Source organism: Solanum dulcamara, chromosome 2, assembly GCF_947179165.1.
Source record: "Solanum dulcamara chromosome 2, daSolDulc1.2, whole genome shotgun sequence".
NCBI classification, from domain to species: Eukaryota; Viridiplantae; Streptophyta; class Magnoliopsida; order Solanales; family Solanaceae; genus Solanum; species Solanum dulcamara.
Window position 1 is genome coordinate 61,849,570 of NC_077238.1, and position 25,429 is coordinate 61,874,998.

At 37.4% G+C, this 25,429-nt stretch overlaps 1 protein-coding gene across 1 annotated transcript; it reads left to right on the forward strand.

Annotated features, from left to right (window-relative positions):
- The first annotated feature begins 1,635 nt into the window (after positions 1-1,635).
- LOC129880612 (probable protein S-acyltransferase 19) lies at positions 1,636-25,329 on the forward strand. The gene is made up of 9 exons (XM_055954707.1): positions 1,636-2,385; positions 3,452-3,565; positions 4,029-4,439; positions 5,695-5,763; positions 5,869-5,940; positions 6,016-6,144; positions 6,248-6,328; positions 6,558-6,758; positions 23,918-25,329. Exons 1-9 carry the CDS (start codon positions 2,341-2,343, stop codon positions 24,956-24,958), a joined length of 2,163 nt encoding a protein of 720 aa, XP_055810682.1. The 5' UTR covers positions 1,636-2,340; the 3' UTR covers positions 24,959-25,329.
- Positions 25,330-25,429: the final 100 nt, after the last annotated feature.

The window sequence follows — 25,429 nt, forward strand, 5'->3', positions numbered from 1 at the left end:
TTTGCGTTTGATGTTATTGAGTGTCATTACCTATGAAAAATTAAAGGAATGCTAAGAGGCTTGGATGAGCTATCTCCAGGTGTCTCATTTGCCGTATCATGTGTAGGTCCTAGACTTGGATCATGACATTTATAAATCAAACAGAAGGAAAAAATTGAATTGTGCATCCACCACTAAAATCTAAGACTCTATATCCAGATCCACATCTCAATCCCAATATTCCCTACCCTTAGATATTTCCTGGACGTCTAGACTTATTGTGTTTCTAACTCTCTTGTTGGCTACTAGCTGCTGGATTTGTATGCTTGTACAAGTTTTCAAGCTCTTACTTTGCCATTTACATGCTATATGCTTGCAATTTATGAATTTTTTTTGGTTAGTGCTTTGGTTATTCAAAGCTGCAAGTCTAAGCCTTTGTTGCTTTTAGTTATGTTTGCTCTAAAATTGAAATGAAAATAGTTGTTTGTTTAAATTTTGAAATCGAACAAATCAATTAGAGTAATCGAAAACAAACAGTAAAAAAATATTGAATTGGACCTAGAATGGATCGAGTTTTGATGTGAATTTTAGAAAATCAAATTTTAAAATTTCAAACTAGCGATGGCCGAAATTGAACTGAATCGATTTGTGTATATGCCTACTTCACGTGTCTTCTTGCACAATCTTGTAGAAAATGCGAATATATCTCTATTCTGAAGTCATATGAGCGAACAATTGAATGGATTGAAAAATAGCCTCGTAGGCCTTCGATTTAATAGCTAGTGACCTTCTAAAATGATACTTTAGTTCTTAATAATTCAAAGAATAATAATGAAATAGTATAATGTAATGATATGAAAACTAAAACTAGAAAATAAATCACAAATACTCATTATAATACGAATTATCGGAACAGAGTCTTCATAATAATATCTAAATAGAAAAGAAAACTTTAAATTATAAATCTAACTTGAAAAGTATAAATTGAAGAATGCAAAAAATTCTCCAAGAAAATGAAGCAAAAAGCAAATTAAAAGTGTGGAAGTAGAGTAAGCTAAGGGTTGTTGGACTAAACTCTTGCTTTATAAGTTTGCATTTTGCAGACAAAGGTCCAAACTGTATTGTTATTCAGTAAACGTTAAAGAGAAATGATTATGAAATTAGAGTGAATAATTAGAGAAGATCTTTGACTTTTATATTATAAGTTAATTTTTGAATATTCAAGTATTAAAAAAACTTATTAAGGAATTTTTTTTGGTAAATTTAAATAAGTTTTTAAGACTTACATTCAAAATGATGGACCTACATTAAAATGAATGCTCAAGACATTGAAATTTACGTCACCACTCATATGTCTCCATGCGTTTTTGATGGCTCTTGTTTTGAGACTCCTCTAGAAAATGCCTTTTTCAACATTAATTCGATTAACACATATAATTTTTTTCAAATCCCATGATAAAAACTTCTTTCTTCCCCTCACTAAGATATTTCTTTTATCGTTTTAGTAAACCATAGAGTATTTATTTAGAATCAATCGACAAATTGACGTATATTGACCTAATGTTGTTTTTTGGAAGAATTAATTTTGAAAGAATGTCAGGTCAGCTGAAAGGAAAAAACCAAAAGAGAAGAATAAGGGCTGTGGGGGCAGTCTCAATTAATACTTGCACTATCTTTCCACCAAGAAAAGCCACCTTCCCTTCATCACTCCACAACCACTCTTTTTCTTGAACCCAAAAACCGGCTCTTTACAGTCAACTCTTCTGTCCCTTGATTTGTACCCTTTTGTCTCACTAATCCTACTTTTCTTTCCTATGTTTTAGTAGAATTCCCCTAACATTCTCCCCCCTCCCCCCCCCCCCTTTTTTTTTCTTTTTTTTTTTCCATTTTTTCTCTTGTGAAAAGAAACGTTTAGTCTTGTAGATTCTTGATTTTTTTAGAGCTAATGAAGAACAACTATTGCAAATTTGAACCAAAAGGGTAGCAAAGTTTTTTTTCAATTTCAACATTTTACCCTTTTTTTCTCTTGTGAAAAGAAACTGTTATTTGGAGAAAAAAAAAGTGGGTTGTATTTACTGGGTGTTGTGGAAAAAGGGGGAGAAATTTCTTGTTTTCTTTTCTTCTCTTTCCCATCTTTAAAGCATTGTTGCCTTTTTATGAAAGAACCGTTTTCCTTGTAAATCTGGAGTGTCAGGGCTTATGAAGAACGACTACTGAAGAGGTGAAGATTTGATATTTGTTTATTTGTTTTTCCTTGTTAATATTTCGGGAAAGAAGTAAGTGAATTGGTGAAAAATTATCTCACTCTTTTGCGTTGAGTGGAAGTGGAAGTGTGAAAAAAGAGGTTCTGGGGTGTGAATTATGGTGAGGAAACATGGATGGCAGCTACCGGCACATACCTTTCAGGTCTGTACTGTTGATTTCTGTTGACAGTTGCTTTCCCATTTGATCATTGTTGTCCTTCTGATTGCTCTACTAGAATCTGATATTGTAGTGGTTTACACTTATGGTTCATTCTTGAAATTGGTAAGTGGCTTGTGAAAGTGAAGGAGTTTAGTTTTTAAGACTTGTTGTGCTCAGCTATTAGGATTACCAATTGCTAGATGATCTATTATTCTAAGGTGGCTTCTGTTTCAGGTGTTTTGTACATTAATGAAATTGAGCTAATCAAGAAGGGATAAAAAACTAGGGTAGGTTAAGGCAACTAAGTTGTCACTGGTTAATACCTTGCATCGATATATGTATTTCAAACTTTCAAGTTTCCACACTTTGCAATGGACAATGATATCATTAAAGATAAATGCGAATCCTAGATGAGTTTGTATGGATCAAAGAAGTTATTGCAGTTCAACTTGATAACAACTAGGGATTCGTATTATGAAACTTGGTTCCCTTTTCAAACGATTGCAAAGTTTCCCCATAAAGAAGAGAGGGAATAATAGCTTATCAAATTTGGTGATACCTTAGCTACGATGATTTTCAAATTTTTTTTGATTGGTTAATCCCCATTCCCAGCAGTTAAAAATTTAAAAACTTGAGTTGGGAAAACTTAAATGATGGTCGAAGGAATATCAATTAAAAGAATACTGAAATGAAGGGAAATGGTCGATATTATTTATGGACAACCTTTAGGTACTTTAAGTTCTTCAAGTAGAAAAAGAAATGCATCATGTTTCTAGTCATTGACCAAACTTGTGACAATAATGGAAAATTAGTTCTTAGCCATATAATCCTGACATTGCTTGGTAATTTATTTTACTGAACTCAGTTTTTATTTCTTTTGCAACCACTCTACATGTTCAATGATTTGCTATCAGAATGTATTGGATATGTCCGTTCTGTAGGTAGGTGGATGGGTGGTGGGGGCATTACCCTTTCTAAGTCTATTTTAGACGAACTTGGTCTTTTTTGTGTAAAATATTTCGGTTGTGCCTATTCAATATGTGGACTAAATCTTGGACTCTTTGTGTAGGTTGTTGCTATAACTGTATTTTGCTTGTTAGCGGTTGCATTTTATGCTTTCTTCTCACCTTTCCTCGGAGGACACTTTTGGGAGTATGCTTCTATCGCAGTTTATTCTCCAGTGGTATGTGAATTCGAGTAATTTTATCTGTATGTGCTGTGGAGAAACTGCTATGATTCTATTACATGTCTCTCGAGCTTGATTCATTATTTTTGCATGCTATCTTTGTCCTAATCTATGTGACGAACTCTCTGTTTTTTGACATCCCCAAAATATTTTGACTACAACAACAACAAAATACCCAGTGTAATCCTAAAAGTGGGTAAAAATTATTTTATTATTGGACAAATTCAAATGACTCATCGTATGGTATTTTTAAAATCAAATAATCTTTTAAAAGGAAAATGAAGGAACTCTGATAAAATAAATAAATTCTATTACTACCATATTATAAATCAAATTAGCTTCTTTATCTCCATATCCCGTCAAATAACGATTAAAAGTTGGAACTGAGGGACTATAATTTTGTAAATTTATCTAACGAAGGTTAATTAAAGTTGAAGTGCCTCCTTATGTCATATTGCAGGCATTGCTTGTTTTTGTTCTTTATGTTCGGAGTACTGCAATCAATCCTGCCGATCCAGGCATAATGTCTAAATTTGATTCTGGAAGAATAAATGATACCAACTCAAAGCATGGATTGTCTGCGAGAAGTCAGTCTGGAAAATTTGATGAACTTAGTAATGATGCACGGTCTTCTCTGTCGTCAGCTTCAAGAACTTCCATTGCTGCTGCTAACTCCATCAATAAAGGTCAACAAGAAGCAGGGAGACTAGATAATGAAGTGGTTTCTTTGACTAGAAAGTCCTCTTGTTTTAAAATTGGAGGAGTCTTTTGCTTTTTATTTGTACACGAGGATTGCCGCAAAAAGGATGGAGCTGCTGAGGAGGAAGGGACAGGTGAAGATGCTCTGTTTTGCACATTGTGCAATGCTGAGGTAGCTAATCTATCATTTTGTTTTTGACAATTTTTATCATGTGCCTTTGACCATTTGTTTGAAGCTTGCATTATACCCAAGTTGCAAAAGTTATGCTTGGAAAGTTCTCTTAGTGTCATGAGGTGTTTCATAAGCCAAAAGAGCAGACATTTCCTTCTGCCCATAAAGGCTTGGATGCACAGTTTAGCAATTCCCATGAATAACAACATAAGTTTGAAAACAAACTTTATATTGCGGACCAAATATGTTGATGCAATGCTATGGAGATATTTTGATATCAATGTAATCCATGGGAAAACAAAATTTATGGCACAACTTAATATATTATTGACAATGATATTAAATGAGGCCTGGCAAATGCCTAAGACAACTAAGGAACTACTGCAAAGCTGGCACATGAAAGTACTGGGAAAGGAAAAGCTGAAAACTTAGAATTCACTGTCCTCAGTCATATGTTGGATCATCTGGAAAGAAAGGAGCACAAGAATTTTTGAAAGCAAAAAGGAATCAGTCATTAGTTTCCTTACTGTTTTTATTTTCTTTTCTTGGTGTAACATGGCAATTCAAATGACACAAGTGCGATAAAAGATTTTTTTGAGGTCATTACACTGTTGTAATGTGGCTATCTCTCTGTAAATACTTAATAGTATGCCTTCACCAATAAAATAAAGACATTTATGAGGATTTCAAGTCAGAATTTGGACTGGGAACTGTCTTTCTAGAATTGAACTGTGAAAATAGAGAAAATAAAGGGGAATTTGTCTTTAATTATTGACAATATGCAAGAGGGGCCCCTCTGGTAGGAGTCTTATTCTACTTTATTGTAATCAATTATTCTCTATGCATAGTAAGGGAAGTGATTATTTTGCACAATTAAGTACATTATATTATATATCCTACGTGTTTTGAACTACACATTTTAATGTATAATTTCATCCATTCTCTTGACTTTCAACTCTTCATACACTATTTTGACAACATGATCCACTGAACAAATTGCTCAATAATGTTCAAATTGAGAGATTTGGTAGTTTATAAAAATGGATGGGGTATGTACGTCCACGTGTATGTAGATAAATCAACATCACATAGTCATTTTATGCTCCTGTTTCTGTCCTACTTTTGTTGCTTAGACGTGTGACTTAGTGCAGATTCCTCATCATGGGACATGTATAATCATTATGACCACCTTACATTTGTTCCTATGTACATAGACATGGCCATCTATATACTCTGACTGCTTGGTGTGCTGCAGGTGCGCAAGTTCAGTAAACATTGTCGAAGCTGTGATAAATGTGTTGATGGATTTGATCATCATTGTCGGGTATACATCTCAGTCATCTATGGTACATCTTGTTCTGATATCTGGTATGGAGCCCACTATTTCAAATTATTACCAGTAAACTAACCACGTTTATCAAACTGGCAGTGGCTCAACAACTGTGTTGGAAGGAAGAACTATGTTACCTTTATATCACTGATGGCTACCAGCTTGGTCTGGGTACGTTTGAGGGAAATGTTTGGTTAGCAATGAAATGATTGTTTTTACCAATGAATCATTCACACTCTTTTGCAGCTTGTTATTGAAGCTGGAGTTGGAATCGCTGTTCTGGTACGATGCTTTGTGAACAAAAAGAACATGGAGGCTGAAATAGTTGATAGACTAGGGAATGGTTTCTCGTTGGCCCCATTTGCAACTGTTGTGGTAATTTTTAGTTGAGCTATAACTTGCACTGAGCTTACTATTCTGACTGGTTAATGAAATAGAATGCTGTTCATAATTGTGATGCATATTGACTTTTATGCAGGCTGTATGTACTGCCGTTTCATTGCTGGCTTGTGTGCCCTTAGGAGAGCTTTTCTTTTTCCACATGATACTGATAAGAAAGGTAGATAGATTGCTATGGTTTTCTCTTTCTATTATGAGTTGGAACTGGAAGTTTCTGAAACAATTGTCAAGTTTGAGATTTTGCTTTAAAAATGCCTAGAGTTTTTACCATAACTGGTGCATCTATAAAAGAGGAAACTGAGTTTGGAAGACCGGCAGTTGGGTGATTCATAACTAGAAGCTACCTGAAAACTTATTCTGATTATTTCTCAAAATTGCCTTCCTGTCAGGGCATTACAACGTATGAGTACGTAGTTGCTATGAGAGCCATGAGCGAGGCACCTGGGGGAGAATCTGTAGATGAAGAACAGCCTAACATTGTATACTCTCCATCCGGATCAGCTACAACTGGCTTCAGTGGTGGAAGTTCTTTGGGACTGCAATACAAAGGAGCATGGTGCACCCCTCCAAGGGTGTTTGTTGATTATCAGGTATTAGTTACAACTAGAGAAGTTAAGTACTGAAAACTTCCAAGTCTCTGTTGGTAGGCAGAGAGGATGCCTTATCCTTCTTATGTTTTCCGTTTTGAAACCTTTACTCCACTCTTCTACAATGATATCTAACAGTGAACCTTGGGACAGAAGAATGATAAGTATGCCCGTAAGATAAAATATACAACAACAACAACAACAACCCAGTGAAATCCCACAACATGGGGTCTGGAGAGGGTAGAATGTACGCAGACCTTACTCCTACCAAGGTAGGACGGCTGTTTCCTGGAGACCCTCGGCTCAGTAAAAGCATAAATGCATAAAAAATGTTAGATAAGAGTAGGAAATTAAAAGCTTTATGAGAAAAACAACAAACAAATAACGAATAGATAACAAATAAATACAAATAAATAAATACAAATAACAAATAACGATTAAATAAATAATGATAGCGTCACAGGTAAAATTGAGTAATCAAAGCATAGAAAGTAATAAATAATAACAGAAATCAGAAGTCACAGCGCAAGAGATCGTAATGCACTACTACGCCTATGAATAGAGAAGAATAACGAGACTATGAACTAGCATTCTACCCTAATGTGGGTCCTCCACACCCTCCTATTTAAGGTCATGTCCTCCGTAAGCTGTAACTGTGCCATGTCCTGTCTAATCACCTCTCCCCAATACTTCTTGGGCCTACCCCTACCTCTTCTGTAACCATCCATGGCCAGCCTCTCACACCTCCGCACTGGGGCATCTATGTCTCTCCTCTTCACATGTCCATACCATCTCAGTCGCATTTCCCGCATCTTGTCTTCCACTGAGGCCACTCCTATCTTGTCCCGAATAGCCTCATTTCTAATCCTGTCGCTCCTGGTGTGCCCACACGTCCATCTCAGCATTCTCATCTCAGCAACTTTCATCTTTTGAATGTGAGAAGTCTTAACTGGCCAACACTCCGCCCCATACAACATAGCCGGTCTAACCACCACTTTGTAGAACTTGCCCTTAAGTTTTGGTGGCACATTCTTGTCACATAGCACTCCGGAAGCGAGCCTCCATTTCATCCACCCTACCCCAATACGATGTATGACATCATCGTCAATCTCCCCGCTGCCTTGCATGATAGACCCAAGATACTTGCAACTACTTCTCTTTTGGATGGCCTGAGCACCAAGCCTAACTTCAACGCCAACCTCCTGAGGTGTCTCACTGAACTTGCACTCTAAGTACTCTGTCTTTGTCCTACTCAACTTAAACCCTTTAGACTCCAAGGTATGTCTCCAATCCTCCAGCTTAGCGTTAACTCCGCGGCGAGTCTCATCGATCAGGACTATGTCATCCGCGAAAAGCATACACCATGGCACCACATCTTGAATTTGTCGCGTCAATCCATCTATCACTAAGGCAAATAAAAAAGGACTAAGAGCTGATCCTTGATGCAACCCCATCACCACTGGAAAGTGCTCTGAGTCCCCTCCTACTGTCCTTACCCTGGTTTTGGCTCCCTCGTACATGTCCTTGATCACCCTAATGTATTCCACAGGTACACCTTTAGCCTCCAAACATGTCCATAGTATTTCTCTTGGGACTTTATCATAAGCCTTTTCTAGGTCGATGAATACCATATGCAAGTCCCTCTTCCTCTCCCTATGCTGCTCCACCAGTCTCCTCATAAGATGGATGGCTTCTGTAGTTGAGCGTTCCGGCATAAATTCAAACTGGTTCTCTAAAATAGACACGTCTCTCCTCACCCTCATCTCTACCACTCTTTTCCACAGTTTCATAGTATGGCTTAGTAGCTTAATACCTCTATAGTTGTTGCAACTCTGGATATCCCCTTTGTTTTTGTATAGAGGGATCATTACGCTCGACCTCCATTCTTCGGGCATCGTTGCCGTTTTAAAGATGACATTAAATAACCTAGTCAACCACTCCAAACCTACCTAGTTCGTGCTCTTCCAAAATTCCCCAGGAATCTCGTCAGGTCCGGTTGCTCTTCCCCAGTGCATCCTACGAACAACACTCTTAACCTCCTCGACCTTAATACTCCTGCAATACCCAAAATCGCGACGCCTCCCTGTATGTTCTAAATCTCCCAACACAAAGTCTCTGTCCCCTTCCTCATTCAATAGTTTATGGAAATAGGACTGCCATTTCTGTTTTAAATTAGGAGTTACCCTGCCTGGACCTGAATGTGTGATAAAACAAATTGAGGCTTATGTAAACGGAAGGTTTTAATTTAGTTATTTTGATCAAAATTACATCATGCTGAAAGTATGCTTTGTTTATCCAAAAGCTTTCCACTGCATTTTCTTGTTGGTATGATACCAGTGTAGTCAAAGGCGCGCTTAAGCCATGAAGCAAGGCTCAAAACGTGTTGAGCGCTTCGCCTCGCTTTATGTGTGCTTCGGTGTTGTCATCAAGGTTCTAAGGGAAACTTCTCCTTGCCAATGAGTCTCTTTTGAAGAAGTGACACTAAACAATTGATATTTCACTTTATCATAATTGTTTTCAATTTCTTTGGTCATATATTTGTCAATCATGTTTATAATTATTAGTCTTGGACTAAACATATATATTTGTATGTTTTTCTCCCTTTGTGGCTTTTTTCATTAAAGCCCATGCTTTATTTGTGCTTTGCGCTTAAAGCCCCAACAGACCTTAGAGCTTTTCTGCGCTTTTCGCCTTTGATAACAGTGTATGATACTATGATATATAAAAAGTTGCTTGTCGCTTCGCTGTCTCACAACTTTCATTGCTACTACCCCAAACTTTCATTTATCATTATTATACCTTGAGAAATTAAGTATTACTTTTTAGTTTTTGAAACTCCAAAGTTTCAAGAATATCAATAGTGAGAATCTTGTTGGAATTTGCTTTTAGTTACTGCAGTAATGTTTTTTAGCATAATAAGTTGATTAGGATAAGAATGCATCTATTTTTTGGATTTTACATTTCTAATGGATAGATTAGTTTGTTGAGATATTTTAGTCCTTTTGAATTCTTGTCCTGCATTTTTTCTGCATATTATGTTCTTAAGTTGTCTATTAAAGCCCTCCTATAGTCTTATGCTTAATTAAAATATTGTGATACAATTTCAATGTCTCCATCTTTTAAAAAACCAACAATTGTATCAAAGCTTTCATTGATCTTAATGGACTTGTCTGTTCATTGAAGTACTTTCAACCACTTTTAACCATACCTATCACCACTGCAGCTAATGTAGCTAAGGCAACCCTGTTCTAGCTTGCATTGTATTTGAAGTTGAGGATTTCGCTTCTGATGTAGTCAGTGAGAAGCTAAGTTCTGTTTTTAGCTTTAGCAAGCCTGTGACTGCCTAAACAGACTAGTCTACGCTCAGCCAACATTCCGAACTTGTCTCGATACTGACAGTTCCGTGGATGGAATAGCAGAGCGAGAAAGGAAAAGAAGTAGTTCCAAAAGGAGACATTTTCAATCCATTATTTAACTTGTGTTGTTTTTAACACAGGGTTATTATCAACCAATACCTATTTTAACCAACTTTTAATTTATACTTTCTTCATCCCAATTTATGTGGCATTGTTTCACTTACCACAATTTTAGAAAGAAATGAAGACTTGAAATTTTAGTCTAAAACAAATTTTAGATATTTGTGTGCCTATAGATGTTTATTTATTTTGGCTATAAATCATTTCATTAAGGGTAAAAGGGGAATTTTAAAGTTAAATTTTTCTAATTATAAAAAAGGTGACACTTTTTTGGGGCAAATTTAAAAGGAAAGTGTGCTACATGAACTGGGATAGATGGAGTACTACTTTTAAACCTATCAACCATCACGAACAACAATTTCTCTTTGACTACCCCACAAATTTTCACCGACGATGATAACTATCAAATTTGATCAGTGAGAATGAAATCATATTTTGAAACCTATGATTTACTGAATGTTGTAATGAAAGAACGATCCTTACAAACTCTCCTTGCAAATCCTATCATTGTCCACATTAAAATATTTTAAAAAAAGTTTTCAGACAAGACAAGGCTATTGAGGGTGTTTTCTAAGCACAAAACAAAAAGAAGAAAACAAAAGAAGAAAAGAAAGATCAATATTGAAAAGAATGTGCAAGTTCAAAAACTGTGAAAAAAATTCAGCACCAAGTCCCTAACCGCCAAAGCAGTAATTTAGGAGTTGCAATTTTTCAAAAATGCAGTAACTGAAGCAAAAAGGAGTGTTGAAATTTGCTTCCAGTTACTATAGTAATACTTTTTTAGCATAATAAGTTGCTTAGGATTAGAATGAATCTACTTTTTTGAATTTTTAAATTCCTATGGGATGGATTAGCCTGTTGTGATATTTTAGTTCTTTTGAATTCTTGTTATGCTGATTTTTGCATGTTATGTTTTTAAGTTGACAATTTAAAGACCTCCTATGCTTAATAAAAATATTGATAGACAATTTCAATCACTTTTAATATTTTTGTTGCTTCATCATATTTTAAAAAGAGGGGTAATACATCAAAAAACCCCTGAACTTGACAACAAAACTTACTTTAGTACTTTAACTTCACATGCGTTTAAATACTCTCCTTAATAACTTCAAGTGAATTAAATACCCCCCTAAAGGGTGACGTGGCAGAGAGAGTGACTTGCACTCTCCTTAAAGCGAGTGAAGACAGTTTTTTAAAAAAAAATTATAAAATCATACACATGACATTTTTTTATAGGTCAATATATAATTAATATTTTAAATATTATTTTCTTGATATATTAACTTTTATTAAAATATGTAAATTTTCTTATTGGCCACAATTTTGTAAAAATCTTTTTCTTTCTTTATTCTTTCATTAATTTTATTTATTTCTTTTTATTTATTCTTTAACACTTCTTAAATTAATTTATCCTAATCGATTAATTAAAAATATATATTTTTTAAAATCAAAATATAAAATATGACCTATTTTTTTCCCCGAAACCCCGCCCCCCCTACCCCTCACTTCTTTCTTCTTCCTTTTTCATCATTTTTATTCCTCCACTATTCCATTTTTTTTCCTCTTTAGATTTTTGGCTCGTTTTCCCCCCTTTTTTCCTTATCCTCTTCCTTTTTTTCTCCTCAAAATGAGATAAGCAAATAAGAATGGAGCCTTTTTTCCTCTAAAAATAAAGCACCATTAATGTATCTTAATTTCTCACCAAGATGTTCATCAATGGCAAATTTGAGTAATTGAAGAAAGAAGGGGAAAAAACGAGCCAAAAATCTGAAGAGGAAAATAATGGAACAATGAAGGAATAAAAATGGTGAAAAAGGAAGAAGAAAGAAGTGAGGGGTAGGTGGGGGTGGGTTTGGGGGGAAAATAAAAATGGGCCATTTTTATATTTTGATTTTAAAAAGAATATATTTTTAATTAATTAATTAGGATAAATTAATTTAAAAAGTGTTAAAGAATAAATAATAAGAAATAAATAAAATTAATGACGTGGTGCTGACATGACAGTGATGTGGTGCTTACATGGCGATGATGTGGCTGGTGAAAGTGGTTTTATGATCTCAGAGTGATATTTAATTCATTTCAAAGTTGTTAAGGAGGGCATTTAAACTCCCGTATAGTTAAAGTACTAAAGTAAGTTATGTTGTCAAGTTCAGGGGGGTTTCGATGTATTATCTCTTTTAAAAAACCTACACATCTCATGACTTTTACCACTGTAAAAAAAACCCTACACATCTGATGATGACCCAGTGTTCACATTAGTTTGCTGGGTGGGTTGCGTTGCCACACCAAACATAAATAGCCAATCATTTGGCTTTCAACGCCTCTACTCAGCTTGAGACACAAGTGCAATAGTTGGTGCTTGATTGCCATTTAACTATCCATTTTAGATGGGTGATGGATTTTGTTGATTTGTGTAACTAATAAGGCATGAAGAATAACTTGTCTTATTACTCAAGAATGCAATGATATAAATAAGGAGAATAAACTAACTATAGTAACTAGATAGTCAAATCCCTATAAATCAACTATGCTATCATATACACAATCATATATATATATAGATATATATAGTAATTCTGTAACACTCCCACTCAAGCTGGAGGATAGATATTGATCATGCCCAACTGGTTACAAAGATAATCAACTTGAGTTCTAGTCAATGTTTTTGTTAACAAATTAGTTAGTTGCTCTCATGTCCTCACGTAGCCAATGAAAACAAGATTTTTCTGAATCTTCTCACGAATAAAATGACAGGCAACCTCAAATATTTAGTTCTTTTATGATACACTCAAAAAACAGAGCTTTCAGTTTTTGCTTGGTTTGTCTTCTACGCGTTTGTCAACGGTCACTTTGTCGACGGTCACTGTCGCCTCTCTCCATTCTTTTGGAGTAAAATCAGCAAATTCGAGATACAAATCGTGTATCTCCCCTAGATCTGGCCTAGATCTATTGTTTTTCGGCGTGACTATTGTTTTCCGGCGTGAACAGTACTCTCCAGTGTGAACAGTGTTTTTCGACGGCAACCAGGTTCATTTCGACTGGAGTTGGTACCTCCGGTTTCCATACATTCTTTGTTCATACACTTGTTGCTGCATTTTTGCTAACTTTAGAACTTTAGACCTCTGAATAGATTATTAATCCGTACGTGTTTTCGTGGCTTTGGATAGGGATGGTAGACTAGGGTCATGTTCTCGCTCGGGGACGGAGACGAGGGTAAGGAGGGGTAAGTAGATTAAAGGAACGTCTAGATTGAGAGTAGGTTCGTGGAACATTGGCACGCTAACGGGAAAGTCCATAGAGCTAGTTAAGATTCTTAAGAAGAGAAATATTAATATAGCTTGTGTCCAAAAGACCAAATGGGTAGGTTCTAAAGCTAAGGAGGTGGACGGGTATAAGCTTTGGTTCGCCGGTAGATCGAAGTATAAGAATGGGGTAGGCATTTTAGTAGACAGTGATTTACGGGACCAGGTGGTGGAGGTTAGGAGAATCACTGATAGGATGATGTCGATAAATATGGTCATTAAAGAGATGACTTTGAACTATTAGTGCTTATGCGCCGTAAGCGGGCTTAGGCGAGTAGGAGAAGAGACGCTTTTGGGAGGATTTGGATGAGTTAGTTGGTGAGCATACCGCCTACTGAGAAGCTGTTCGTGGGAGGGGATTTCAATGGGCACATCGGGTCTATCTCGGGGGGGTATGATGATGTGCATAGAGGATTTGGCTTCGGGGACAGAAATAGAGGAGGAGTTTCACTTTTGGAATTCGCAAGAGCTTTTGGGTTGGTGATAGCCAACTCGAGTTTCCCAAAGAAAGAGGACCACTTGGTAACCTTCCGTAGTTCGGTGGCTAAGACTCAGATAGACTTTTTATTCCTTAGGAAGGATGATAAAGGTCTGTGCAAAGACTGTAAGGTCTTTCCGATAGACAACCTTACAACCCGACATAAGCTCTTGGTGATGGATTTAGGGATCAGGATGACGAAGAAGAAGAGGGTAGAGGATGATCGACCTAGGATCAGATGAGGAAGTTTGACCACGGTTAGTGCCCTGGAGATAGGAGAGAAATTGAAGGACATGGGGGCCTGGGATAGTAGTGGGGATGCGACCAGTATGTGGGATAGGACGGTTAGTTGTATTAGGGTTGTAACAAGGGAAGTGTTGGGAGTATCGACAGGTAGTCGTAGTCGGCATCGAGGGGACTGGTGGTGGAATGGAGAAGTGCAAGGGAAGGTGGAAGCAAAGAAAATAGCGTACACGAAATTGATAGAAAGCACGGATAAGGTGGAGAAGTGGACGAATAACGAACTTTATAAGATAGCGAGGAAGGAGGCGAAGTCAACGGTTTCGACTGCAAAAACGGCAACTTTTGAACGCCTTTACGCTGAACTAGAAGAGAAAGGTGGGGATAGGAAATTGTTCAGGCTAGCCAGGGCGCGGGAGAGGAGGGCACGCGATGTGGATCAAGTGAAGTGCATTAAGGACGAACATGGAAAAGTCTTGGTAGATGAGACTCTCATTAAACAAAGATGACAGACATACTTCCATAAACTCTTGAATGAACAAGGTGATAGAGAGATTGTGTTGGGAGATTTGGAACGTACAGCGAGGCGTCACGATTTTTGGTGTTGCAGGAGTATTATGGTCGAAGAGGTTAAGGGTGCCTCTGCGTAAGATGCGCTGTGGAAATGCGTAATAACTTAAAAGTTAAAGCTCTAACAGTTAAATGTTGAAATGCTCACCTGGTGACCTTAAGGTTCTAGCTTTAATGGCCGACTCAATTCTAAGTAGCCCATCAACTTTCATGTACACACCAAGCTCATCCCCTATTTTGTCTTGCAAAGTTTTATCTAGGATCATCCTCTCAACACATGCATGTATCCCAACCACACTTCTTCAATTAAAGTCTTCATCTCATTATTTTTATAATAGAGCCCCGAAGGTTGATGAAGTTGATCCATCCACCTTGCATCAATGATTTTGAAACATTCATATATTTCCTTTCATCATAATTGAATGCCTTTTCAATACTTTCTTTTTCCCTATCCATGGCTTCATAAATGTAGCCCATTAGTGGTTTTTTCTCCCCATCCACCATACGAAGTACATTAACTAAAGGACCACCAACTTTAAGTGCTTGAACAGTGTCATTCCAAAAATATGGACTAATGACGTGTCTCGCAACTTCTTTCCCAAGAGTTTCCTTTGCATAAACACTTTCATTCCATTCAGTGGACAAAAACAAGGTTCTCAGATTTTTCTTTTGCATATAAAAACTATGCAATGTCAAAAAAGCTGTTGCGAATCTTGTCTTAGCAGGTTTTACCAAGTTTCTTTGCTTTGTGTATCTCCTCATCATATTCAACAACAGTGCCCTTTGACTAATATAAGAATGTATCTTAACAGCCTTACCAAAAACTATTCAAAAAAATTTAATAGTTAATAAGTAAGAAAACTAACATGAAGATTAAAAAAGAATATTAAATATCAAGACTCAAGTTCACATGTAAAATACGGGGCCTCTTTGAAAATGTCACCAAACATCAAGTTGATACAGTGAGCAGCACAAAGAGTCCAGAAAATATGCGGGAACACTCCCTTCAACATGTCACCCGCTTTTTTGTTCTCACTTGCATTATCAGTTACAACTTGTACCACATTTTCCTTGCCTATTTTCAAGATAGTCTTCTCAAACAAGTTAAACATCTTATTAGAGTCAGTAGAAGAGTCACTAGCATTATGAGATTCAAGGAACACACTCCCTTTTGGAGAATTCACCAAAATATTGATGATCATTTTCCCATTTCTTGCTGTCCATTTATCCATCATAATGGAACAACCATACGTTTTCCATTAAACCTTATGATCTTCTACAATTTTGTTCGTCTTTTCCACCTCTTTTTTTAAACAAGGAACTCTTACCTCATGATAGGTGGGGGGCTTCATTCCAGGGCCGTATTGGCCTACTGCCTCAATGAATTCTCCAAAACTTTCGGTGTAGTTAACATAATTGAAAGGCAATCCTGCATCATACATCCACCTAGCAAAAGCAGATACAGCACGATCCCGTAAAATCTTACTAGAAACCTCTAGATCAATAGGTCCACCTTTTCTCTTTTCATTTGGTTTTTGCGAGAAATAGAGATTAAGAGGACCTTTGACATTGCTAGCGGTGGATGACCCACTTTCACTAGTTGAAGGTTTCTTTTTTGTTTTTGAGGGAGGCCTCATTGGCATATTTACTTCAACTTCATCATTTATTTCATCATCATCAACAAGATTAACCATGGATGCTTCAGGATTCATTTGAGTTTTAAATTCATTTTTTTCGTAAAATACTCTTTTATTTCTTCCTTCACACTATTCGGGACCTTTGGACACACTTTAACATCCTTATAAACACCAATAAGATGCTTCTTGTGACGAAATATTCTGCCATTATATGTCATATCACAAAAAACACATTTGATTTTTGTGTTACTTCCTATGGCAATTCTATATGCCCAAGCTGGATCCCTTTTTTGTGCTATTAAGAAAATACAACTTACTACAAAGAAAAAATAGAATAATAATTCAGTCACACAAGTCAAATTGTCAAAACAATAACAGAGCAGCTGCATCAAAATTAAAAAAAAAAATAATAAAGCAGCCAGACTGTGAAAAAAAACCCAGAGCATATGCTTTATCTTCAAAAACAAAATTGGCCAAACTGCTGAATAAAACTTGAAAAAAAATAATTCTTGGCAGACAGTAGTTGCGCAGAAATGGAAAAAGAAGAAGAGAAGAACATCGCAGTAGTTGAGAGCAGACCGCAACACTGTTGAATGGAAATAAAAATAGAAATAGAAAGAGAAGAAGAGAAGAAGAGAAGAAGAAAAACTAACCTGGTTGACGTTGAACTGTCGAAGTTGAAGAAGAAGTCACAGCAGCTTGGAACAATTAATGGTAAGTTTTACAATTTTTTTTAAAAAAAAACCCTAGTGTCGCTTTTTCCAAAAAAGCGAGCTTTTTTCTCGCTTCTAGATGAAGCGTACTTCTCGCTTCTCCCATGAAACGCACGCTTTTCTGAAATCTCTTCGCTTCACGATGTTGAAGAGCTAGTGCCTCGCCTCGCTTCGCTTCACGCTTAAAGCGAGCGCTTCTGCGTTTTTTCACAACACTGATGAAACCTAGTATGCACGAAAGGCTTGAGGGAAGAAATCCCTACATAATAACTTCATCTGATGATAATATCACCAACATATACAATAACGAGAATAGTGTCAGTTGTTAATTGCTAGTAGAACACAGAGTGATCACATTTGCTCATTTTCAACCCAAAATCCTGAACAACCTCACTGAACTTGCCTAACTAAGCCCGGGGACGTAGCTTCAAGCCATACAAAGACTTCTTCAAATGACAGACTTTTTCATGCTCCCCTTGAGCAACAAAATTGGGTGATTGCTCCATTTACACTTCCTCTTGAGGATCACCATGTAGAAACGCATTCCTGATATCCAACTGATGCAAAGACCAATTCTCAGAAGCAGCTAGAGAAATGAACAACTGAACAGAACTGAGTTTGGCAATTGGGGAGAATGTGTGAATAATCTACCCCATATGTCTGAGCATACCCTTTAGCCACAAGTCTAGCCTTAAGTCTTGCTATGGAACCATCTGCTTAACTTTAACTGTGAAGACTTACTCACATCCCACAAGTTTCTTTCCTTTGGGTAAATCCACCAAATCCCACGTGCGGTTCTCTTATAACGCATGTAGTTCATCAAGCATTGCATCAGACCATCCGTGATAATTCATAGCCTCCTTCACTGTTTTGGGTACAAAGACAGAGTCTAAAAGCAATCAAAGATCTAGACGTAGGGATATGGATAAGCAATCATAGGAAACAAAATTATCAATGGAATATGTGGATTTGAAGGTAAGTGTACCTTTTCGAAGAGCAATAGAGAGATCAAGGTTTTCTGTAGGATCAGACGAAGGAGGATTGAATGAAGACAAAACTGGTGCATGAAAAGAATCATTGGTCTCTTGCCTCCTAGAGTAAACTCGAACAATTGGTGATCTTGCTAGTGCAAATGGGGCAGGCACTTAAACGTACAACAGTCGAGTTATGATCAATGGAAGAATTGAGAGTTGGAGGAACAAAATCTGATTGTCTGTCAAAACACGGGTGACTTGATAGACTAACCACTCTTCTTCCTCCCCTGACTTGTAGAAATGGGAGGTGCATAGAAAAATGGTGTAGTTTCTGAAAATACCACAAAACTTGACACAAGATATTTTCCAAGTTTAGTAGAATAACATCGATACTCTTGTTGAAGGCGAGAATAGCCTAGAAAAATGCACTTCAATGCCTTAGGATCTAACTTGGTAACAAATGATCGAACATCTCGAAGATAGCATGTGCTTCCAAATACCTTAGGTTTCACCGGAATAGTTACTTGTTTGGAAAAAGAACATTTTAAGGAATATTACCAACAAGCAGAGTAGATGGCATGCGATTTATCAAAAAACAAGTCAGGGAGACCGCATCTACCCAAAATTGTTTAGGATCCTTCATTTGGAACAAAAGTGCTCAAGTTGTCTCAAGTAGATGCCTATGCTTCCTCGCAGCTACTCCATTTTTAGAGGATGTATCAACACATGAAGACTGGTGGAGAATACCGTGTTGTCTCATGTATGTCTGAAACAATTCTGACATATATTCTTTAGCATTGTCACTTCTTAGAATGCATATTGAAGCATTGAACTGAGTCTTAACTTCAATATAGAAGGCACAAAAGTGAGTAAACACTTCATAGCGACTCTTCATAAAATAAATTCAAGTCATTTGTGAGAAATCATCCACAAAATTGAGAAAATACTTATGCCCAGTTTTGGAAACGACAAACACAGTCCCCAAACATCAGAATGCACTAACTCAATGGCTGACTCAACCCGCTTATAAACCCTTGGACTTAATGAGCTGCAATGATGTTTTTCAAATAGACATGACTCGCATTCCAATGAAATATTATGGAACTGAGGAGAGAAAGATATCCCAATCAACAATGTGCTTCAAATGGAGACACAACACTAGAGTAGGCAACAAATCAAGGCTCCCATTCATCAAGGATTTAGAGTTTGTCAGATTCATGTCCTTTACCAATAACCTGATTTGTCTTAATATCACGAAACAAACAATGGTAGGAAAAGAACTAAATCTAACAACTAAGATCTCTAGTAACTTTGCTTACAGAAATCAAACTAAAAGCCAACATTGGTAGACTTAGCATAGATGACAGGTTAATAAAGGAGGTTGGTTTAATAGTCCCATATCCAACATTGTTAGAGGTTGATCCATTAGCTATAGCAACGGGAGATTGTATTTTGTGTGATCAAAAGCTAGAAAAAAAATTAGGATTACCTATCATGTAACTCATAAGGAATGAAGAATAACTTGTCTTTTTACTCAAAGAATACGATGATATAAATACAAAAGGAGACTAAGCTAACTATAGTAACTAGATAGTCAAATTCCTATAAATCAGCTATGCTGTCATATACACAATCATAGACATATATGTAGTGATTCTGTAACAATCTGAAAATCAATCCTATTAGACTTTCTGCGTGCCATACATTTAACAAATATGTGTTACTTATTAGTTATTACTCTTGACGTCGAGACTTTTTCACGACTTGTTTCAAAATATGTTACTAAGAACATGTCCCAATAGCTTTTTTTTTTGGACCTTGGGAACATAGTAAATCGTATTTCAAGTTTGAGACCTAGTGGTTGAACACAGGAGGTTTTATTGAAAAAATCAGTAACGGGTGGAACTCATTCTCCTTCCATGGGACGCCAGACTACATCCTAGCTTGTAAAATGAAAGCATTGAAAGAAAAGTTCAAGGAGTGGAGTAAAATTGAAAAAGGGAATCTACAGACTCAGAGGTCCAACTTGATTAAAAAAATGGCAGATTTGGATTCTTTGCTGAACAACAGAGCATTGATAGAGGGAGAGGCTACTTTGCAGGCAGAGATCTTTATGGAGTATGAAGAACTGATCAAAAATGAGGAATGTGCTTGGAGACAAAGGTCTAGAATCTTGTGGTTGAAGGAAGGAGACAACAATACAAAGTTCTTCCATAATTCTGCTGATACTCCATAAAAGAAGCAATCATATTGACTAGTTGGAAGTACAGGGAAAGATTATCAAGGAACCAGACAGAGTAAGGTAGGAAAGCATACAGTTTCATGAGATTCTGAAACAGAACGATGGAGATCTGGTGGAAATTTAGTGAATTGTCTTTCAATATCAAAGGAAGAAAGGACACCACTACAGGCCAGATTTGATGAGCATGAAGTTTATAAATGCTTGAAGTTGTGTGCCATTGACAAGGCCCCGGGACCTGATGGTTACACTATGGGTTTTCAAATGTTGGAAAATTCTGAAACAGAACATCATGGAGGCCTTCCATAATTTCTATGAGCAGGAAATGTTTTAGAAGAGATTCAATGCCACTTATATTGCCATGTTCCCAAAAAAGAAAGGAGCAAAGAAACTTAAAAGACTTTAGACAATAAGCTTGATAGGCAGTTTCTATAAGTTGTTGTCTAAAGTTTTAATTGAAAGAATTAAAAGGGTGATGTACAAGCTGGTAGACTCCCAACATATGGCTTTCATTAAAGGAAGACAAATCATAGATGTGGTGTTAATATCAAATGAAGCAATAGACTCTAGACAGGGTCAAAAGAAACCAAGCATCCCATGCAAACTGGACATTTAGAAAACCTATGATCGTGTTAACTAGGGGTTCCTTCTCAATATACTCAGGAAAGTGGGATTTGGAGAAAAGTGGATTAGATGGATCTGGTTTTGCATTTCAACGGTAAAGTTTTCTGTTCTCATTTATGGTGCTCCTGAAGGTTTTTTTGAAGCTCAAAGAGGAATCAAACAAGGGGATCCCTTATCTCCATTCCTCTTTATTCTTGCCATGGAGGGACTTAACAACCTGATCAAGACAACTAAAACAAATAGGTCGATCACAGGATTTGAGGTGTCTACAAACAATGGGAGGATTCTGGAGGTAACACATCTCCAATATGCAAATGACACTTTGATTTTTTGTGATCCAGATGAGGAACAACTAAGGTGCCTTAGGGTCATTCTGGTGCTTTTTGAAGTCAGGTCAGGTTTTCACATCAACGAGGGAAAGAGTCATTTATATCCCATAAACTTGGTCTCTAATATGGAGCTTCTGGCCTCCGTGCTAGGAGGTGAGGTGGGAGCACGCTGCTGTCTACCTGGGATGCCACTGGGGGCAAAATCAAAGTCAAAAGAAAATTTGAAATTCTGTCTTGGAGAAATGTGAGAAGAAGTTGATCAGATTGAAAACCCAATATTTATCAATTGGGGGCAGTCTCACTTTGATCAATGCAGTCCTGGATGCCCTTCCTACTTCCATGCTAACTTTGTTCCCTATACCTGTAGGAGTAGTACAGAGATTGGATAAACTAAGAAGGGATTTTTTGGCAAGGAAACAAGAAAAGAAAGGGATACCATCTGGTAAAATGGAATGAAAAGTTTTGATCACAGGAAAAAAACGAGGAGGATTAGGCATCAAAAACTTGAAGAACCAAAGCAAGGCTCTAAAGCTGAAATGTTTGTGGAGATATGCTCATGAACCAGACTCAATGTGGAGCAGGGTGATTAAAGTGACGTATGGAGAGATGGATTCATGGGTCACCAAGGAAGCAACCAACTCCTATGGTGTTACCGTTTGGAGATCAATTAGGAACTGGTAGCTTATCCTAAGGAATCATTACTACTATAAGAGTACATACACAATGGTATCAGGACAGGTTTCCGGAAAGATAGATGGCTTGGTAATAGTAGTTTGTTAGAGATCTCCCCAGACATCTTTGACTTAGCACTACATAAAGACAGGACAGTGGCTGAAATGTGGTCTCCTCAAGGATGGGATCTATCTCAGAAGGAATTTAAATGACTGGGAAGTCTGTAGATTAGCTGAGTTCTTTAAAATGTTGGATTCATTTCAAGGCTTGAAGGAAGGGGAGGATTGCCTATGGTGGACAGAGCACAACAAAGGAAGATATAAACTGAATTCAGGTTACAAGGTCATTAACACGGCTCCACTAACCCTCAACTGGCCCTGGAGACAAAATTGGAAAGACAGTTCCACTCAAGGTGGTATGTTTCACTTGGCTTCTAGCAAAGGAGGCAGTACTAACACATGAGAATCTAAGGAAAAGAGACAACATTCTGGTGACACACTGTTGTTTATGTGGGGAACCAACTGAGACAGTTGGACATCTGTTCTTACATTGTAAAATCGCTGATCAACTGTGAAAGATTTTCATCAATCTCAGAGACATTCGATGGACAATGCCTAGGCAGATTGTTGACACCCTCTCAAGTTGGGAGGAAGCAGGAATTGGAGCAAAGAACAGAAGTTATTGCAGGACCATTCCAGCATGCATCTGGTGGACCATTTGGAGAGAAAGGAATGCTAGAAGCTTTGAGGGTAGAAGCAGATCCCTATAAATGATAAAAACAGATTGTATTCTGTTATTATGTTTTTGGTGTACACAGAGCTCCCCTATAGATGCTAAAGCAATCCTAGAAGTATTAGAATCATGCTAGGCTTGCTGTTTTTGTTCTTACATTTTCATACTTTTTTGTAAAGGGGTTCTCAGTACTACCTAAGTATTGGTTTATAATACAAATTGTTAGCTTCTCAAAAAAAAAAGAAGACGTATCGTTAACCTTATCCAGGAAGAAAAAAGAACATGTGTTGTTGGTTATTCAAAGTATACTGCTAATGCATATGATAGATATCTAAGTTAAATGGTTAAGCCTATATAGTTATACCTGATGTAATGCAGTTTGGTGTCCCCACATCGGGTAAATATTGATATATACATTGTAAAGGGTGCTTGTGAAATGATGTAGTCACAAGATATTTGTCTTGTGCATTCTCCGAATGATGCTCTTATTCCTCACATCATCTAATGAATTGAGTGCTGTGAAGCTCTTCAATCTTGAGTCAAGATGGTACTTGGAAGCCCCAATGCTCAGGGTTTATGCTTCTCAAATTTGATATCCTCATGAAAAGAAACCAAATTTATTCTGGGTAATAGAAACATCATACGTATAAACATATTGGAAAATTATGGAAAAGTCAAAACAATCAGAAGCGGTAGTCAAAACTAAAGTGCATATGACCAAAGGGAGACGTCGATGCATGAGGTAGTAAAGCAAAAGAGTCGAACCTTAGAATGTGCTGGTGGACCAAGAAAACTTAGAAAAATATAGTTGATTCCAGTTTGATCAAGGTGCTAAGTGCAATGCGAGAGAGAGAGAGAGAGAGAGAGAGAGAGAGAGACAACAATGAAGAAATGTGTTCACCTTGAGTCATGTATTTCTCAGAGCTGCTAATCATTATCATATGACTATGCTATAACTCAGATTCTGTTTCTAGTTTGAAGTTGATTTTTTTTTTAGCAGAGTTGGATAAGTACCTCATTGGACAAACTGCTCGCAATTACTCCATGTTTGTGTTGTTCTAATCTAGAAAATTTTCCCTTGTTTCTGCAGCTGCCAGTCATTTAAATATTTAACTGTAATCTCCAATTAAACTCTGATGCTCTGAATTGTCACCCTGCATTTGAATTGATGACCAGGAAGAAGTTGCACCTCAATTAGAGCCTGGAATGATCCCATCAACTGTTGATCCAGATGCAGCTGGGTTTGTTGAAAAGGGAAACAAGGGACCTAAGCGGCCTGTTAAGATCAGTGCATGGAAACTTGCAAAATTGGATTCCAGTGAAGCAATGAGAGCTGCAGCAAAAGCTAGAGCATCCTCATCTGTTCTACGTCCTGTTGATAACCGTCGTTTTGATCCTGAATTAAGTTCCAGTGAGAATATGAGTGTCAGAAGCAGTATCAGTGCTGATACCGGAGGAAATAGAGATATGAGAAATGAATTAAGGAATTCACTTGCTCCAAGTCAAGGTAGCCGAGATGAATATGAAACTGGAACTCACAGTGTCAGTAGCTTTAGCAGTCCCAGCCATGTGCATGAGTCAGTTACTCTAAGCCCTCTCCCACAGGCTCACAGTTTAGGTCATCTCAATGGCGGCATTGCCCCAGAGAGGGCCCGAAATGTTCGGGCTGCACCCCCTAATAATAACCATCACCTCTTACATTCTTCAGAATTTGATGAGAAAATCATGCAGAGGAATAGTACCACCGATCCGTTATTGCTTTCAGCTGCTGCCCCTGCAGCTTCTCTGCTCAGAGACGTTAAACGAACATCTGTTGTTTGGGACCAAGAAGCTGGAAGGTATGTGTCTGTTCCAGTATCAGCTTCAGATGCTCGTACAAGGCCGCCTATGCAAGGAGGATCATCAAATCCAAATACTGCATCTTCTAGCAATGACAAGAGGCCAGCCCCTGTCCCTCGAGAACCTTCACAGCCTCCGGCAAAGCCTCCAGTCGAGCAGTCAGAAAAGCTAATGTATACTGGAGAGTCCATATTCTTTGGTGGTCCACTTTTGCGTGGTCCAATTAAGGATGGACTGAGAAATGAGAGAGGCTCTGGTTCCAGAGAGAGCCAAGAAAGGCTGCCATTTAATTTGCCTCGCGAATCCAGGTTCAGAAGGGATGCTGCCTCCCATCAACTTCCCGTGTTTGTTCCTGGTGATTTCGAGTCAAATAAGTAAAGCTTACAGGACTAGCAATGAATGTTCATTTATCATTTGCCCCTGCATAGCAAGGCTTCAACAGAAGAAACCCCTCGAGCTATAACTAGTTTTGGTCTTCCAGGAACCTTGCAGTCTGTTACATACACTCCGAGGTTCCAGTGGTTTCTTCGTGACGGATTGTCTAACTTAATACGGCAGAAAATGAATGTAGTGGAGTAGATACATTCCTTGAATCCCTCTTTGAACCTTTTTTTCTGTACAATTGAAGCTTGAACAGTAGGGTGGGTTTGTCTAGCAATTTTGCAATGAGAATTACCTACATGCATGGGTGCATTTTGTTTCTTATTTTTTAGAAAAAATTGTGCAGGGCCGTCCCCGTTTTAAGACTATCTTGCAAAAATAGTCTCCTTCTAAGGTAATGCAAGTGACATATTTGTCTGTGTTCAAAATCAGTAAACAAGATTTTTTCGAAATAAATTGAAAACAGAA